The sequence below is a fragment of the Symsagittifera roscoffensis genome, chromosome 2 (genome assembly GCF_963678635.1).
Source record: "Symsagittifera roscoffensis chromosome 2, txSymRosc1.1, whole genome shotgun sequence".
Lineage (NCBI taxonomy): Eukaryota > Metazoa > Xenacoelomorpha > Acoela > Convolutidae > Symsagittifera > Symsagittifera roscoffensis.
The window spans coordinates 57,221,065-57,238,460 of NC_087063.1; the positions used below are offsets into that span (position 1 = coordinate 57,221,065).

General features: G+C 35.6%; 1 protein-coding gene across 1 annotated transcript; it reads left to right on the top strand.

The window, feature by feature from the left end:
- Positions 1–2,923: 2,923 nt before the first annotated feature.
- Positions 2,924–12,449, top strand: LOC134839285 (uncharacterized). Its single transcript, XM_063854785.1, has 3 exons — positions 2,924–3,423; positions 11,662–11,809; positions 12,146–12,449. Exons 1-3 carry the CDS (start codon positions 3,320–3,322, stop codon positions 12,359–12,361), a joined length of 468 nt encoding a protein of 155 aa, XP_063710855.1. The 5' UTR covers positions 2,924–3,319; the 3' UTR covers positions 12,362–12,449.
- The last annotated feature ends 4,947 nt before the right edge of the window (positions 12,450–17,396 follow it).

Here is a 17,396-nt window from a genome sequence, read left to right on the forward strand (position 1 = left end):
AATAACCCATTCGAAGGGAGTGATGCTTTTCGACCTTTGGACGAAAGTGAAAAAGAATTAGGAAATCACAAGTAATTAGTACACTAGATAGCGGTTAGCGAAGGGTATTTTGGTACAACAAAAAATTGAATTAAAACTTATGTGATTAACTAACTCGTTAAATCTGAGAATGAGGTAATCAGTGCCTAATTAAAAAACCGACACTATGAGGTTAACATCATGAACGCCCATTTTTGTCGAGGAGAGGATTTGGCTTGGACACAGTTAGAGCTTTAAATGATATTGCGACTAATTGTTTTTAAAGACATTACGAATCTCGAAAAATTTAATGACTGCACCGATGGTTAATGACTTGAGGTGAATTGAAAGTTTTGGTGGTTGAGGAACTAATAGTACACAAAACTAGAATGGATAACGCCCAAAATAAAAAAAAGTGACAGATTCAGATGAAGGAAGAAAAGCTCAAGAGAGTTTTAGTTAAAATATTGAAAATAAAACATTTCAAAAAATCTTATAAACAGCTTGTTTTTTTGCCTTGTTTGCAAAAAAAAATGATCAAAACTGTTTTTAGACCCTTGGATCGATCTGCCCCGGAGTCTTTTTGAAGTTTTAGTGAGTGGAAATCTATCCAACAAAAACTTGGAAACCAGATCTGAGCATCGTAAAATCTTGCCTATTTCAGATCTTGTCCACACATGGTGCATGTTTCGTTTGGACATGGACATGTCTGAATCAGGACTGAGGCAGGCATGGATTCCATCACGAAAACAGATCTGCTCAAGGCCTGATTCAGACCTGGGGCACACATGGGTCAGACCTGGTGCAGATCTGCAGCAGGTCTGACCCATGTGTGCCCCAGGTCTGAATCAGGCCTTGAGCAGATCTGCTTTTGTGATGGAATCCATGCCTGCCTCAGTCCTGATTCAGACATGTCCATGTCCAAACGAAACATGCACCATGTCTGGACAAGATCTGAAATAGGCAAGATTTTACGATGCTCAGATCTGGTTTCCAAGTTTTTGTAAGGTACTGGTCGAAATATATCGCTCGAAATATATTCAATTGTATTAAATTGGCCAAAACGCAATCTTTAAACCCCATTACGTTACGAAAAAACTCACAGGTATAATAGTTTTTCAAATTTAATCTCAAGATAAAAATAGTTTTTGAATGATATAAAAAAAATTGTCAAAAATTGTCAAAAATAGTTAAAATGTCAAAATTTGTCTGAATAAAAAAACTCACCCGGAGAACAAATATTCCGTTGCCTTCGTTACGGAAGTCGGAACAAAAATAAAAAAAGTTTTCAGAACCAAATGTTCTCCAAATTAAATGCTTTTGGCACGAAAAAACATGTTAGAAGGAAAAGTGTGGGTTTTTATTTTGCACTACTTAAAGTTTCAAAAACTAGCTAATTTCAGGTTTTTAAAATCAAACTAATCTGAAATTCAAAAGCGGTCTAAGCACCAATTCTAGACAAATTATCCTCTAATTTTGTCTACACAGCAACAAATTCAGACAATTTTTCTGAGTCTGAAACACACTAAATTTTTTTTGTGTATTGCTTGTCGGTATACTTTATCACATACGAGCGGTTCTTGAGCTAAAATCGACTCAAAAAACCTATGCCACGCCATAGCTGCAATATCCTACGCCATAGCTGACATGGTTAGAACAAAATATATTCATGCCTGTAAGTAATTTGTAGTTTTTTCTAAGAGTCTAACCAAAATTAAAAGAAGAAAAACTCAAGATACGCACATCAATATTGAAAAACTCAATATTTTTTTGGTTTGACATGATTTTCAAGAACTTAATCATTTTGATGGTTTTGTCTCAATTGGCATAACTCTCAAACAGCACAAAATTCATGCAATAGTTCCGTTAAAAAATTTAGAACTAATTTTTCGTGAATAAAATGAGAAAAATAGTCAAATTGTCAATTTCAATGTTGATTGCCATTTTATCTTGAAACATTTAAGAATTTTTTACCAAAAGCGAAAAACGTAAGAGAGCGGTGATTGATAAGCTTCTTGTGGTCAGTTTTTCAGACAAGTTTGCTGCTTAAAAATTGTCTGGAAGCAATTAAAACCAGATCTTGTGCCCATATTTTTGTTCCTGACAAAATTAGAAATTGATAAAAAACGTTTGAACTACAATGAAAAATATGAAATATGAGCCATATGAGAAAAATTTGTTTTCATGCCGTTTGGGAGTTATGCCATTTGGGAAGTTACCATCTTGATCATTCTTTTGCATCTTTTCATTGAATATTTTCAGTAGCGTGATTTTTTGATGAAAGTTTTTTGATAAGTTTTGTATTTTTTTTCCAATGAAAAGTATCAATTTAATTGTGGATCTCTTACTGAAACTTGGTCCTGTATTTAATAATGTTGTATGAGTGTAACTAGCTTTCATCAGTGTTCAAGTCAGACTTTTCACTGTTTATATCACCCGCCAAAAGCAACTTAAGTATGAACGTAGTGGTTACTTTCATGGCGCATGTTTTTGTCTGCATATCTCAATAGATCCTATCCGAAGATAAAGCGAAAATTTATACATTAATCTTCAGCTCACGAAAATAACATACCAAAATATTAAAAAAAAAAATTGTGTTTCTTTTTTAATCTCGAATGCTTTCTCCAATTGTAGTTTCGGGAGTTTTCTGGTTGTTTAGTAATGATGATTGTAGCGTACTGCTATTTAAATGGGCTTGACAATTTTCCATTATATGCACCTGGTTTTCAAGAGATTAGTCGATAAGAAATGAATGGCATTCGGAATGATACTTAAATTAAATAACAATAAAAATTTCCACCAAAAAAAATATTTATCAGCTATAGGGACAAGCGTGAAATTTAAAAAAATATTAAAATTACCTAATTTGGAAAAAAAACACCATCGCACGATAATAAAAATCTGGATTTGAGCAACTGGCCGTGCACTCATTACGACTTACTTTGATAATATAACATGTGGCTTTTAAACTCTGGTCTGTTTGTTTTTACACATTTATAACATACAAAATCACTGTCTTACCAACCATTGATTTTGAGCTAGAAAACATATTAAATTAGGCGCTGTTTAAATTGAATTACTCTCGAAGCAGCATTGTTCACAGTTAGAGAAGTTTTGTCAAATTTATTAATTAAATTCAGCTTACTTCAAATTGAGCTTATATCCAAAAAATTACATCATTTCAGAAAGATTTTATCGCTTGTTTCTTCTGTTTTGCTGTTTTTTGCGCTTAATGTTTTTTGCGCTATTCTCTAAAAAAACTCAAAATTCTCAAGATTGCTAGTAATTTTTTTGGTGAAAAATGAGTGAAAGTGATTTTTCTTATTTTTCGAACCAAGTCATTGCCTCTGACATCCACTACAGGCCTATTTCTACGCCTGACATCATCCGAGAGGAACCTGAAAGGTATTCATTCACTTTCACACAAGAGACCATCTCGCAGTTCAGCCAACATACGGATAAAAATTCGAAGCTATTTCAGAGCACTATCAAATCAATCGCTCCAACGAAAACAAAATTTGAAGGCAATCTTTGTAGTGCAACAGCAACTGACATGATGAAAAGACAAAACATGTCCATAGATGGTGATAACTTTTTTAATCAAACTTTAGCAATCTTAAAAGATAAGACATTCTTATTGATAAGCAATTTTTAGCAATCCTAAATAAAAAGACATTCTTAGTGATCAAATAATTTTTAGCAATCGTAAGTTTTCGCTAATTGACATGGTTGTTCCGAATCGGTCACATAATGACGCGAAGGAAATATGGCTATTTTTTCTTTCCAAAAAGTCAAAACCGGAGTCAAAGTCAACAAAAACTGGCCAGAACTTTTTTGTTTTTCAGACCAATTTCCACGGAAAGATGAGTGAGAGAGTGATTTTCTTACTGTAACATACTGCTGTCTTAGAAATATTTTAGCTATTCTGACCTCTTTATTGCATACTTTTATCTAAGTGCACTCGCTTTCAGCCCCTTCTGGTCTATTCGGGCCAAATTTAGAGCTTCTTGAGATGGTAAGGTTTCAGTTAGTAATTCTCTTTGGATATCATAGTTCCTCGTGTTTTTGATAAAATGTCGCGATCCACTCTTCTTCTGGATACATCATCTCTACTTTAGAAATCTCCGCTAGTGCGCCCCAGAAACTTTCTCTGTCTCTTTAGCGCCTATTAAGTAGCTTGTGGCGTTCGCATGTTACCTTTGGTTTTCTAAAAAAAACTTGGCTTGAGAGATCCCAAAACTTCCAGAAGATTTTGACTCTTGAGAATTTTTGTCCGATTTTTTTATCCTCACTTCCGAGTGCTAAGTAGAGCATAGAGCGAATCTTCTTGTCAGCTTCTTCCATTCGAATCCCGTTGATTGTCTTGGCTTCTGATTTGATTCTGGCGCTTTCGAATTCGTTAAATCTTCTCCTTTCTTCAGCGTTTCTTGCTTTTCGATCAGTTTTTGCAGTTGTCGTTTCATATTGAGGTTCTTCCCCTAGGAATCTGCCCTCATGTCAAATTCGTTCATAGATCGTTTCACCATAACAAAAGTTACTTTTGCTTTCACTAAACTAGGCGCAAAATAAACAAGAATTAAAAATAGAGTTCAATTAAAATATGCGTTATTTCTGAAAAAGAAATGACAACACTGAAGCATGCTCACTGCGATGGATGCCGCTAGCTGCAGAAAAGTATTATCAGACAAGTTAGATAAAATGAGATAATGAAATCATAAGACATCACAACACTTCCCCTAATGTCAAAAGTTTTCCAAAAAATAACCCATTCAAAGGGAGTGATGCATTTCGACCTTTGGACGAAAGTGAAAAAGAATTAGGAAATCACAAGTAACTAGTACACTAGATAGCGGTTAGCGAAGGGTATTTTGGTACAACAAAAATTGAATTAAAACTTATGTGATTAACTAATTGAAGTTACTGTTAGGTTTTCTCGACAGAACAACTCGTTAAATCTGAGAATGAGGTAATCAGTGCCTAATTAAAAAACCGACACTATGAGATTAACATCATGAACGCCCAATTTTGTCGAGGAGAGGATTTGGCTTGGACACAGTTAGAGCTTTAAATGATATTGCGACTAATTGTTTTTAAAGACATTACGAATCTCGAAAAATTTAATGACTGCACCGATGGTTAATGACTTGAGGTGAATTGAAAGTTTTGGTGGTTGAGGAACTAATAGTACACAAAACTAGAATGGATAGCGCCCAAAATAAAAAAGAAAAATGACAGATTCAGATGAAGGAAGAAAAGCTTAAGAGAGTTTTAGTTTTTGAGTCAAGACCAATGTCTTTCAGATACTTCTCACATTGTCTATTGGGTTTCGAATCGATGTCAGAATCATCAAAGTTTTCTATCACGGATGGTGGTGAAGAGGTAAGTAGTTCTTGTCCTTCTTACTCGTTAAAATTTCTCGATTAGGGGATCATTTCTGTCGAAATTGCTGAAAATATGGGTATCATTTCTGTCGGAATTGCTGAAAAACAGTTGTTCGACCAAAAATTTTCAACAGCCCCCCTCATTCTCGGTAATTTTGTCGCTGGCTGTGCCCTAATTGATTGTAAATGGATTCTCCGCACTCCCCAATCGTTGATCACCTACAACATCCATATATAACCTTCCACCATAAAGTTTTGGTGACCCAGCATTTCGTCTTGGTCTAGTAGAAATTCGGTGGTTATGTTCTAGTGACTTTGACTCTTCTAAAAAAAAATGATCGACCGGAGTATCGTAGAAGTCGAAAGACGAAGGAGTTCAGTCTGTTCAAGGTATCTGAGTCCAGTGCGTTTCTTGATGGGAGCTGGTATTATGCATATGGGGAAATCCGTTGATCGTCCCTGTGATTTCCAATCTAAATCTACATATTCTGATTTAGTTTGATTATCCATGGAAATGTGCTCGTTGTTAATGTGTGACATACGATTGTTAAGGTCACCAATGAGCATTTTCCCGCCTACGTCCCCACAAGGAAAACCACCTACGGTCCACTCCCAATCCTTACAGTCCGACATGTCAAAAAGTCAGAAAAACGATACGTCTTCAGCCAAATAACCTGGAGAGAAGTGATTTCGTTTGGCTCCTTCCGTTGAAATCTCCTCTTCATCTATGAGGGTTTTCTGGATTTATGAGATTTTAATGAGGTTAATTTAGTCTTTGTGAGGTTATATGAACGTCTTGTTTTGTTGGCCACGTCTTGTTTTGTTCTTGAGCACATTTTTAAAAATTGTTTCATATAGCAATATGAGATTCTCTCAGGGGTTTTCCTTTTGCTAGTTTCACTGTTGTATTAGAAGAAGGGATAATTTTCTCGCCCAATTGTCGGTAAAAGAGTTCCTGTACTTTCGACTTGAATTTTTTTGAAAAAAATTACCTCTCTTTAGTGGGTTTGAAAGATCTAGTCTCGTTGTATATTTTGCAGGGAATTTCTGCATTGATGAAGGACTAGGCTCGGAGTCGTATTCTTTCTCTTCTGGGTTTCGAATTTCGTTGTTTAAGGAGTGTGTAGGTATCAATCCTCTACACTGTCGTCTGCAGCCCATTTGAGTGCCTTGTTGTTTTTTGGCATTATTGATTTTCTGTTGTATAGAAAGTGTTTATGATTGTGACTGATCTAAGTCTTGCAGGGGGTGTTTGGTGTTCTGCTGAAGTGTTTTTCGACTGGTTTACAATTTTTTCAGACTGTTTTGTGCTCATTAAGTTCAAGATGATTTAAGAAACGGAGTCGATCAGTGAAGGCTTAGGTATTTCTGTTACAGCGTTCATTACATTATACTTTGTTACCTTGTTACGATATGTACATATCTTTCTACTAATCCGTTGGAACTGTGGTCTGCTACTGTACAAAATTTAATTTTTATTGCATTCGAATCACAAAATGATTCGAATTCGGTCCCAGTAAAACATGAATCGTGGTCAACCCGAACTGAAATAAGGGTTTCGTGTGGATGAATATAATCGGTAAGAAAATCAATCACTGTTTTGGCGGAAGTAATTGAACTAATTTTTGCAGAGGGAAAGTTTGAGAATCTATCTATAAATAAGAAGATATGTTTACATGAGTCCCACGATATATATTTCATAGACCAGTAAAAACTAAATCGATTTCCTGGTTTACAAAATTACGGTCGGGAAGATGATTATATTTTTTTTTTACGAAAGCAAAGGCTTAAGGTTTTTACCTGCTTTTACAATACGAGCAAATCTTTCACAGAAAAAAACATCCTGTTTATGTGTGGGCATCAAACATATTCTAAAGGAAATTTTATTCCGAATTGACTTTGGTAGTTATTATGGAAAAATTTCATGGCTTCGTGCAGGCTCTTCCTAGGACAAACTTTGGCGGGTGTTCTCTGTTGTCCATGTAAAGTAATCCTTTTGCAGTATGGAGGTCTTTATTAAAATGATGAAAAAACTGCTAAAACTTGTGTTATGCATGTCCCTCTCCTCTTTTAGTGCTTCAACCAATAGTTTCAAGATGCTGTCTTCTTTAATAAGCCAGGTGATCATTTTACCAATGAGGAAGCTAATTAATTAAAGTCTTTCTGGCAATCTTAGAGAATAACGGTAGCTTTTTGCTGATGAAGATTGATCTCAGGATATAGTTTCACTTTGATACCAGATGATGAGTGAGTAATTACTAATTCATTGTTTACATTTATATTTTGTACAATAATAAATTCCATAGGACTTTTTAATAAGTTTGAATGTACATAAAAAATTTAAAAAGGTGAAATTGGATGTAGTAATTTTCGATCAATTGGTTTTGGAAAAACCCAACAGAGAACATCTAGGAGTACAAAATTAAGATCAAAAACGTTCAAAATCGCAAATTTTCAATCTGGATCTATCTAAAATTAGAATAGTTGGGATAATCTTTTTACAAAGCTATACATCATCAAAGTTTTCCAAAATTTCCGACAGAGAGATAAAAATTTGGATGTCATTTCTCCCTTGCCTGGAAAACCGACAGATTTATGAATGAAATATTTTTGGAAATAGTAGGCACGACAAGTTTTTTGCCGTAATGGGACGAGGGAAGTGGTTTTCCAAATCGAAATTTTGAAAATACATCTGAAAAACCCAAATCTTTGCTTGTTAGGTGTTTTATAAAAAAAATGACAAATAAAAGTCTGTCAACCCATTTTGTTAAGCGGCTGTGAAAAGTTTTGTTCCCATGGTTTCTCGATAAACCTGATAAAGATCTTTATGATTTGTTATAAAATCGAACTCCGTCCGTAAAGATATTTTTTGTTGTGTTCAACAGCCCAAACAACACCTAGAATTTTAAGTTGATTCGTTGAATTTTTAGTTTCGTGAGGATTTAGGAACTGGATAGCGAAAGAAACCTACCTCCAATTGTTCCCATGGAATCGTTCGAGCGTCGAGCCCAGACCATTGTGTTAGGTGTTCGAATTTTTTCTCAAACTTATTTTCACGTCGAAATGGGTGTTTTTGGTTAAACTAACGATTTCGATTATAAATTTCTCGAAAACTATTTTATGATCATCCTACGGAATGAATAAAGATTTCTTGTTTAGTAGCAGTGTTAAGGGGCTTCGAAGAACTGCAATATTTGGTAAGAGTTTATAAATTGTTGAGTTGAACCAAGAAATGAGCGTTATTCCATCAAGTTCCGAGGCATTGGGATGTGTTTCATTGCTATGGTTTTATCCTCCAGCTGGACTACTCTGGAATATAAATTTCTGAAACCGAGCCATTCACTTTCTATTTAAAACAACTGCAATTCGGTTACTTGACTGCGAAATTGTTCTTGTCGAGGGTTGAGAAAATCTTTTCAAAAATCGCTTTTTATTCGTCGAAGAAATTAAGATATCATCTAGATAAAAGTTGGTGAAAGTTTTCTTGCCATGGTTGACTCCATCACTCTTTAAAATTCATTTGGCAAATCGCCAAGTCCATAAAAACCAAATGAAAAATTGTAGATACCCGGTATGTTTTCTCCTACAATACTAAAATTGCTTACTCGTGAAGTCGTTTGAACAAATTTGACTGTAAGCGTTTTTGAGGTCTAAGTTTGTGAACGAAACTTCTCCGGCAGATTTTTCGGAAAGCTGTGATGCAACTTTATCTACTAAATTGTGAAAGTTTGGCATCTGGCTTTAATTTTTGGAGATTTGTTTTTGTTTTGAGTCAAACGCAAGCGTTTCTGATTTATCTTTCTTGCAGGTGATTAATATTTGGCTGATAAATCTATGTTTGTCGAACTTTTCGATCTTTTTCTTATGTTTTTCGGAATTTGTTATATTGAGTTCTTTGTTTACCGCTGGGATATTGTGTAACGATACCCGTCATTTGTTAATTGTCTTGGTTTCAAAAAAGTTGAAAATGGGTAATTTTAGTAGAATTTTTTTTTTGACAATCCCGTAAAAAAATTGGTAGAATTTTTAATTTTTTTTCTGTGTCATTCTTAAATGATCCGATGGAATTTAAGAAAAACTTTCTTTCAGTGTTTCTCTTGAAGTGGAGAAAAAGTTTCTGCGCGACTTTAATTCGGGATTGATAAGCAATGATAAAAAAATAAGTTTTCTCGTGAATCATCTGTTGGATCTGAATCTGTGAAGCCACAGTAAATATATTTTGTAGATTGATCGACTGAGTTGATTTTAAGGGGTCTCGCAATTTAAATTTATGTATTACGTTTTTGGGAAGTTCACTGGTCGTGCTGAGTTGACTTGGATATTAAATTGAAAACAAATTTTGTTTTCCCAATCCAATGTTCAGTAAATTTTTAGTTCGTTTCAGTCATTAACAGTTTTTGTTGTCACATTCAATACCAATAAGTCGTCAATATTGCTTTGTCATGATTCCGACAAACATTAATTACGTCGCAGCTTTCTTTGTGTACACGTTTTTTTTCTGCAGCTTGATCCTACGGCAGCTATTTACTGCAGTTTGATTCGGCCATGTATTAATTACGCCGCAGCGTTTTTATGTATATGTTTGCTTACTGCAGCTTCACCCGTCTCTTTCTTCTACATATTCAATTCTCTATGAAATGGCATTTGAAGTTACCTCATGTACAAATAGGTTCTTTCGCCGGAAAAACGAAAAGGTGTCCTTAGCAAGTTTTCCTCCACAATTTTTGCATGATTTTCCTCTATCTGCAGCTTGTTTTGGTTACCTTTTATCAAAATTCCAGTGGTTATTTACAGGGTTATCATTATTGCGCCCAAGAACTGTTCCAATTTTTTTCTTTCTCTTTGGCGTCTATTAAGTAGCTTGTGGCGTTCAAATGCTACGCTTGGTTTTCTAAGTTTATCCGGAGGAGTTTGACCTTTGAGAAATTTTGCCCAAATTTTCTTTTACTCCCCCCTCAAGTGCTAAGTAGAGCAAAGAGCGGATTTCTTTGTCTGAATTTTCCATTCGCATTCCGTTGAACATGAACGTCGCGGTTTCTAAATTGATTCTGGCTTTTTCGAGTTTGTTGAATCGTCTCATTTCTTCAGCGTGTTTTGCGATCCGATCCATTTCTGCCGTTTTAATTCAATTTTTGAGGTTCTTCCTCTAGGGGTCTCCCCTCATGCCAGCTTTGCTTGCAGATGACTGCGCCATATACTTTCGCTCCAACTAAACTAGGCTTAAAAATAAGAAGTATGGAATAGAGTTCAAAATAAGTGTGTTGTTTCTAAGTAAGACATAATAACACTGAATCTTGCTCACTCCGATGGAGGTTGCTAGCAGTAGACAAGTTCAAAAACGACCAGTTAGATAAAATGAGATAATAAAATTTTAAGACTTCACAACAGAAGGGAAAGCGCGCGTTGAAAAAACGCGAATTTTTGGTGCAAGTTTCGCAAAAAAGGCCTAAAAACGCAACTTTTTTGCAAAAACGCGTTGCAATATACGCAAAAACGCGTAAGTTCTGCGGCACAAAAATATTGGTCAAAACGTTCTTTTTAGCAATTTGGGAGACTTCAGAAAATCAGCTTAGTAAGCGTCTGAAAATTCACCCTCTCCTCCTCGAGAAAATCCTATATATGCCCCTGTCTGCTACTAAAAACAAAAAACTTAATGTGAATGGGAAAACTTTTATTACTCTTTGAATTTTTTGGGATTCAATTACCAAAAAAGCTAATTAGAATTTAAAAAAAAAAGATAAGTTGAGAAAACGACACTTTACTTGCAGTTCCCCGCCGAAAGCGCCTTGATGAACACAGAATACTGAAAGCGCCTTGATGAACACAGTTGACAATTATGAGAATTCTTTAAGACAAATAAAACTGTGCGAAAATCTTTGCGGCATAGTCACATAATTTACTCGCAGGTTACTAAACTAATCAAGATCATCGGCTAGGATGAACTTGTTGCGCAGGTGCTATGGCTACGAATATTTGTCAAACTGAGACCGAGTTTGATTTTTTTAATATATAAATGTTTTGCTTTGTTAAGTTTTTTTGAGATTTTAGAAGATTTGTGTAATAATAAGTTTGGTCAAAAACTATAAATTTCATCACTAAAATTGATCTGAGGATAAAACAAAGGAGCATTAAAATTTTTGTTTCTTTCAAAATTCTGAACAACAGTCTAGACTAGCGACAATTGCTTAATGCACATTGTATAGCTGGTCGCCAGTGCTTAAACACAAATTTTGAAGTTGGCTGACTTGTCACTGTCGGTAAGGTACCACGAGGGCCTTTCGCGATCCAGCGTGCAACAGTTCAACTATTTGGCCCAGGCATACAACAACACCCCTCAAAAAAGGACACAGCTGTATCCCTATCGTCGGGCTCTTCAGAAGCAAACAAAGATGCCAGCTGTCAATCCAAAGGTGAATCATGAAATTATCTGTCTTGATTTGTTAGTTCTTGCTTTTTTGCAAATCTATCTGGTTGAACGTTGTGTATGCTAATTGCGCAGCAAGCAGCTATCTTTGTTTTTATTAGCGCATCATTTCTTTTGCAGAGTGCATTTGTTTTCGTCTCTTAACAGCTGGGTTACTCAGGGCCCAGAATGCTGCTCTTCAACAACAAAGTAGCTCAGTTTGACAGACGAGTCAGGCGCATTCGCTGCAAAGGATACTATTTTTTTTTATAGCTGTGGATCTGCTGATTTTTTAAGCTTGCCTACTCATCTCCCTCCCCATCAAAACAACCTGCTTTTTTAGTTGGTGATCAAGTATGGTCAGTGGCTCAACAGTCCACGAGATGTGGGTTACAAACTGGACATGGAGAGTAAAAGGGACATCTTGGCTGAGTCATACAGGTCCAAACACAAGGAAAACTTCAACAAGTACAGTCGGGGAATGATTGTCAAAACTCCGAGAAAACAGAAAAAAAGTCAGCCTGAAGAAAAGCCAAAGCAGCAAGAGAATGAAGATTGAAACAAGCTAATAATAACAGTGTATTTTCAAAAGTAAGGTGTATTTCAAGATTAATTGTGTAAATTTTGGCAGCTTGATGTTTCCCATATCTTTTCAGCTTCTCACTTCAAAACTTAAACATGTTCAAAAATCGATGGCGCTGTACCGTTTACGAAAATCATATTGCACGTGACTACAAATGAAAATCCGTAATTGAGGAAAAAAGTTTTAGTTATCATCTTAGTCAAACAATTACTCCTAAGAGGTCCTCAAGGGCTCCCTCATTTGTACTATTTTGAATTATCAAATTTTGCCGATGGACCCTAAAGTTTTTCTAAAAGCGCCTTCGTCGCCAATTTTATCTAAGATTGAGGGTGAAAAAGCATTTTGCTTTTGATCAAAATTTTCCAACAAGTGCCTAAAAACGCTTTTTTTTCAACGCTCTGACTGTGGCGAAGAAAATTTGGCCAAAACAAGGTCTTTTTATTTGCTTTGAGAAAACTCGGAATATCTATTTAGTCAACCTAAAAAAAGTCGACAAAGTTTTCGACATTTTTTGAAAATCTGCCCCCTCGAGAGAATCCTAGATCCGCTCCTGTCAAAATGATTTTTTTTTGCGTGAAGCCAGAACCTGATCATGAATTATAGCCTATCTTAATACATAGGGTCAATCAACCCTTACCTTTGATCGGCTCATTTATTCACTGATCGTATTTAAACTTGAATTTAGAAAAAAGGACAAAAACGGTTTGTGGATTTATTGTAACCTTACGGTTTTTTTGTAATCATCTGAATTGTGCGAATCCCTTGAGATAAACAATTCAAAAAAAGGAGCTTGATTAGCTTTTTTTGAAAATCAGACATGAGAAAATAGTCTTAGTTAGCCCCGTATTTTTATGATCAGACTATCGCGACCGACCCGAGATGAGGTGCTCGACTCATGATTCGACCGAAATGGTCGAATGATGTCCGTTTATGACTTTTTCAGTCGAACGGTGTCCGATTTCATTTCCTTGAGTCGAACGATGTCTGTGTTCGACTTTGTTCGGCTTTACTGGACATTGCTCGACTTGTTCGACTTTGCTCGACTTTGTTCGACTACACCGAACATTGTTCGACTTTGTTCGACTTTACCGGACATTTTTCGACTTTGTTCGACTTAATAGGAAATTTTTGCTTTTACCGGGTTTTAGCCGAATCGTCCTGAGCTACAAAGAATCTTAGACATCAATCGACTGTTTCTCTCAAATCATCTGTCAAAAACCTCAACCTGGGCAGCCGCAAAATATGATTGAAAATGCCACAAATTTGGGCATCGTAGATTCGTGTGACCCGGGGTTGAGTTGTTGGATTTTCGATTCAATTAAATAGACCAAAAATGACTATGTTTCGACCGGTTTGTTTAACAATGGCTATGTTTTGACCGAATCGATCCAATTTGTCTATGTTTTGACCGACTTGATTTAAAAATGGCTTGGACTGTCTTCGATAGAAGCTAACCATGTAGCGACCGACTCCACCCAAGCTGGTTATGTTTCGACCGACTCGACCAAAGGAAAAAGTTATTGACACTGTTTGACGCTAGCCACTTAGACTTGGTCGTCGGACTCAGCCGATTGAAAATGTGATCGACCGAAGCTCGTTTTATCTCGAGCGACTCGAAAAAATTAGAGGTGTTTCGAACGTCTCAACCGAAAGAAAGTGTTTTTCCGACTATGTTTTACATTCACCTGGCTAATGGGTTCAACTAAGACCAAACGATAAAAATAGTGTGTAAACCAAGTAGGTAAGAAACCAACCAGAACAACTCAACTGAGGACAATAAGGCAACGAATAGCCATACACAGCTCTCAGTTCTAGAACAAAAAACTATTAAATTTGATATATTTTGGACTTACCTCGATAGCTGATTTTATTTTCACTGGTTCATCATAACTGACCATTTCTTTTTTTAATCAAAATACATTAAAAAATCATTGCATTATACACTTCAGAGCTCAATATTAGCTGCTCTTTTTAGTTGGGACGAATGCTTTTCAACATATAAGCGTAACGACATTACAATTACCTGGCGATGACCAAATGATATTTTTAACCGATGGTAAAGGAAGGCAGTATTGATGTAACGCCTGCGTCGAGTTATTACCTTCTTAAAACACTCAGTTAAAGCTCAGAGTGGTTGCACAGTTCACACAGAGTCCATGTAGTTTCAGTAGAAATGATTAGACAAACATGATCATAGAAATATTTATTTATTGTTCCTTGTAGTATTTTCTGCGTATTTCGTGTGTTGTCCTACCCAAATTGTGATTATAAACTTTTGACGACATATTACAGCCAATGTGGGCATCTAGAAACGCTCAAATCGATTTGATAATGTAAACCTGATTGGGCACCGTTGGAGCCATGGCCAAAATTGCGCTGGTGTCTTTTTAACTTATTTGTCGTCACAAAATCAGTGTTTTTCAGGTTTTTCTAGTTGCAATAATGGAATGTATGAGGTTCTCTGCACAATGAAACGTGTCAGACGCGCCTAGAATTGCTCGTTACTGTACAGAAAAAAATCAAAAACATTCGCAGCAGACTTTGTTTTATCGAACAGATAACTTTCTAAAAGGATTGTTGTTTATACATCGGATACGAAATACACACTTTCGAATGAAGTTTTTTTCCAAATTTGACGACACGGGACGGCCAATGTGGCTGTCTCGATCAGCTCTATTTTATTTGATTTTGTAAGCCTAGCAACTCAGCGATGAAGTCGTGAGCAAACTTTTGCTGGGGTGTTTTTAACTTAATGATCTTGTCGACATAAAATCAGTGGTTTCAGATTTTTTTTAGTCTTGATTTCAATACACACTTTCGAAGGACGAGTTTTTGCGTTTTTGACGACACATGACAGCCAATGTGGCTGTCTCGAGGAGTTCAATTTCAATTGATTATGTGAACCAAGCATGTTTGTGTTAGAACCGGGAGCAAAGTTGCGCTGGGTTGTTTTTAATTTAATGAACCTGTGGACATAAAATCGGAGGTTTTCAGATTTTTATAGTCAAGATAATCAAAAATATGAGGCTCTCTACACGTTGAATCTTGCAGACGCGCCTATAATTGATGGTTACTTTTAGACACTAGTTAATAACACTCTCAGATGAATTTGGTTTATCTAGAATTTGGTTTATCCTTGGATAGTTGCTACACACTTTCGGAGGACGGGGTTTTCCATTTTTTACGACACGTAACGGTTAATGTGGTTGTCTCGAACAGCTCATTTTTATTTGATTAGGTAAACCTAGCAAGGCACCGTTGGAACCGGGAATATTGTTCCGCTGGGCTGTTTTTAACTTAATGAACTTGTCGACATAAAATCGGTAATTTTCAGATTTTTTGTCATGATAATTGAAAGTATGGGGTCCGCTACATGTTGAAACTTGTCAGATGCGCCTAGAATTGCTCCTTACCAAACAGACAATAGCTCTTAACACTCTCAGAAAAATTTGGTAAATCTAAAAGATCAGTTTGTAAAAAGGTTGTTGATTTTCTCTTGGATAGATTCTACACATTTTCGAAGGAGGAGTTCTTTCATTTTTGACGACACATGAGAGTCAATGCGGGCATCTCGAAGAACTCAAAATAATTTGATAATGTAAACCTCATAGGGTGTCGTTGGAACCATGGGCAAAATTGTTGTCACAAAATCAGTGTTTTTCAGATTTTTTAGTCGTGATAACGAATGAATGGGGTTCTCTTTACGTTGAGACTTGTCAGACTCGCCTAGAACTGCTCGTTACCGTACAGAAACTAGTTAGTAACAGTCTCAAAAGACTTTGGTTTATCGAATAGTTCACTTTCTATAAAGTTTGTTGTTTTGCCTTTGGATGGATATGCTACACATTTTTGAAGGACTAGTAGTTTTCCGTTTTTGACGGCAAATGACACTCTTAGTGGTCATCTCGAAGAGCTCAAAAATGTTGCATACAACACTTATTTGTTTATTGGAATATTGAAGTAAATTGCAAAAGTTGAAACAAAAATTACAATAGCTGAAACAAAAAGTAGTTTTTGCTTCTTTTTAGTAATTAGAAATCTCATTTTTCATGTAATCTTTTTATAGCATGAACTCTTTGGCAACATCGAATGATGAACTAACCTGGATGATAATGTTAATCTGGATGATAAAAGAATAAGATCGCTTTGTGAAGTAAGAACAAAATGATAGTTTTGTGAAATAAGATAGTTTTGTGATAGTTTTGTGAAATAAGAACAAAATGGGGATATGGCTTGCAAATTTGGAAGATGTGCGCAAAATTTGTACCAAAATTGTAAAAAAGTATCACAGTATAATGTTGTAGTAATTCTCGTAGGAAAAATAGTTTTAAGCGTGCAAAAATTGAAAAATGTATAAAATAGTTTTAGAAAATATTAAATTATCAACATTGTGCTGTTACTTCCTCGAACAAATCATGACCAAAACAACTGGGGAATTTTCAATGTTTGCCTCAAATTAACGTTCGAAGACAAATACTACTCCAATCACCATTTAAATTCCGCCCATTTGCGAAGGTAAAGAAAGGCTATCACCTTCAAAATTTTTATCAGGAGAAAATGATGAAGCTCATAGTGGTAATAATTGAAAAAGTTTCACTGAAAAGTAACTAAAAGCCTTTGCTGCAGAGTTTTATGTCTACCTTGTTCAAGTTTTCGGTTTCAATTTATAGTTTTATTTCAAGTTGAAACAAAATCCTTTACAGTTTTGCTAACCACATCATCTTTGTTATGTTTTCCCAAACCCTTTTGCATTGTTTTTTTTCCTACTGAGATCCAAACGAAATTATCTTACAGCGGAGACACTAATCTATCTTTTAAAAAAGCGTTCGTTACTCTTATGACCATTCAACTTGTTTAGATGTAGTTTGTTTCAATTATTTACTTCAAAAAACACAGAAAAAAAATATGAAAAAAGTTTATAAAAAAATTAGCTCTCTTATTTAAATCGTTAGTTCTCTTTGTTCGTTAGTTCTTTTAGTTCGTTAGCTCTCTCCGTTCGTTAGTTCTCTTA

Coding starts and splice junctions, on each gene's coding strand:
- LOC134839285 (XM_063854785.1), top strand. CDS start 3,320: ATGAGTGAAAGTGATTTTTCTTATTTTTCGAACCAAGTCATTGCCTCT. Junction 3,424..11,661: donor ATCCGAGAGGAACCTGAAAG/GTATTCATTCAC, acceptor ACTGTCGGTAAG/GTACCACGAGGGCCTTTCGC. Junction 11,810..12,145: donor TGCCAGCTGTCAATCCAAAG/GTGAATCATGAA, acceptor CTGCTTTTTTAG/TTGGTGATCAAGTATGGTCA.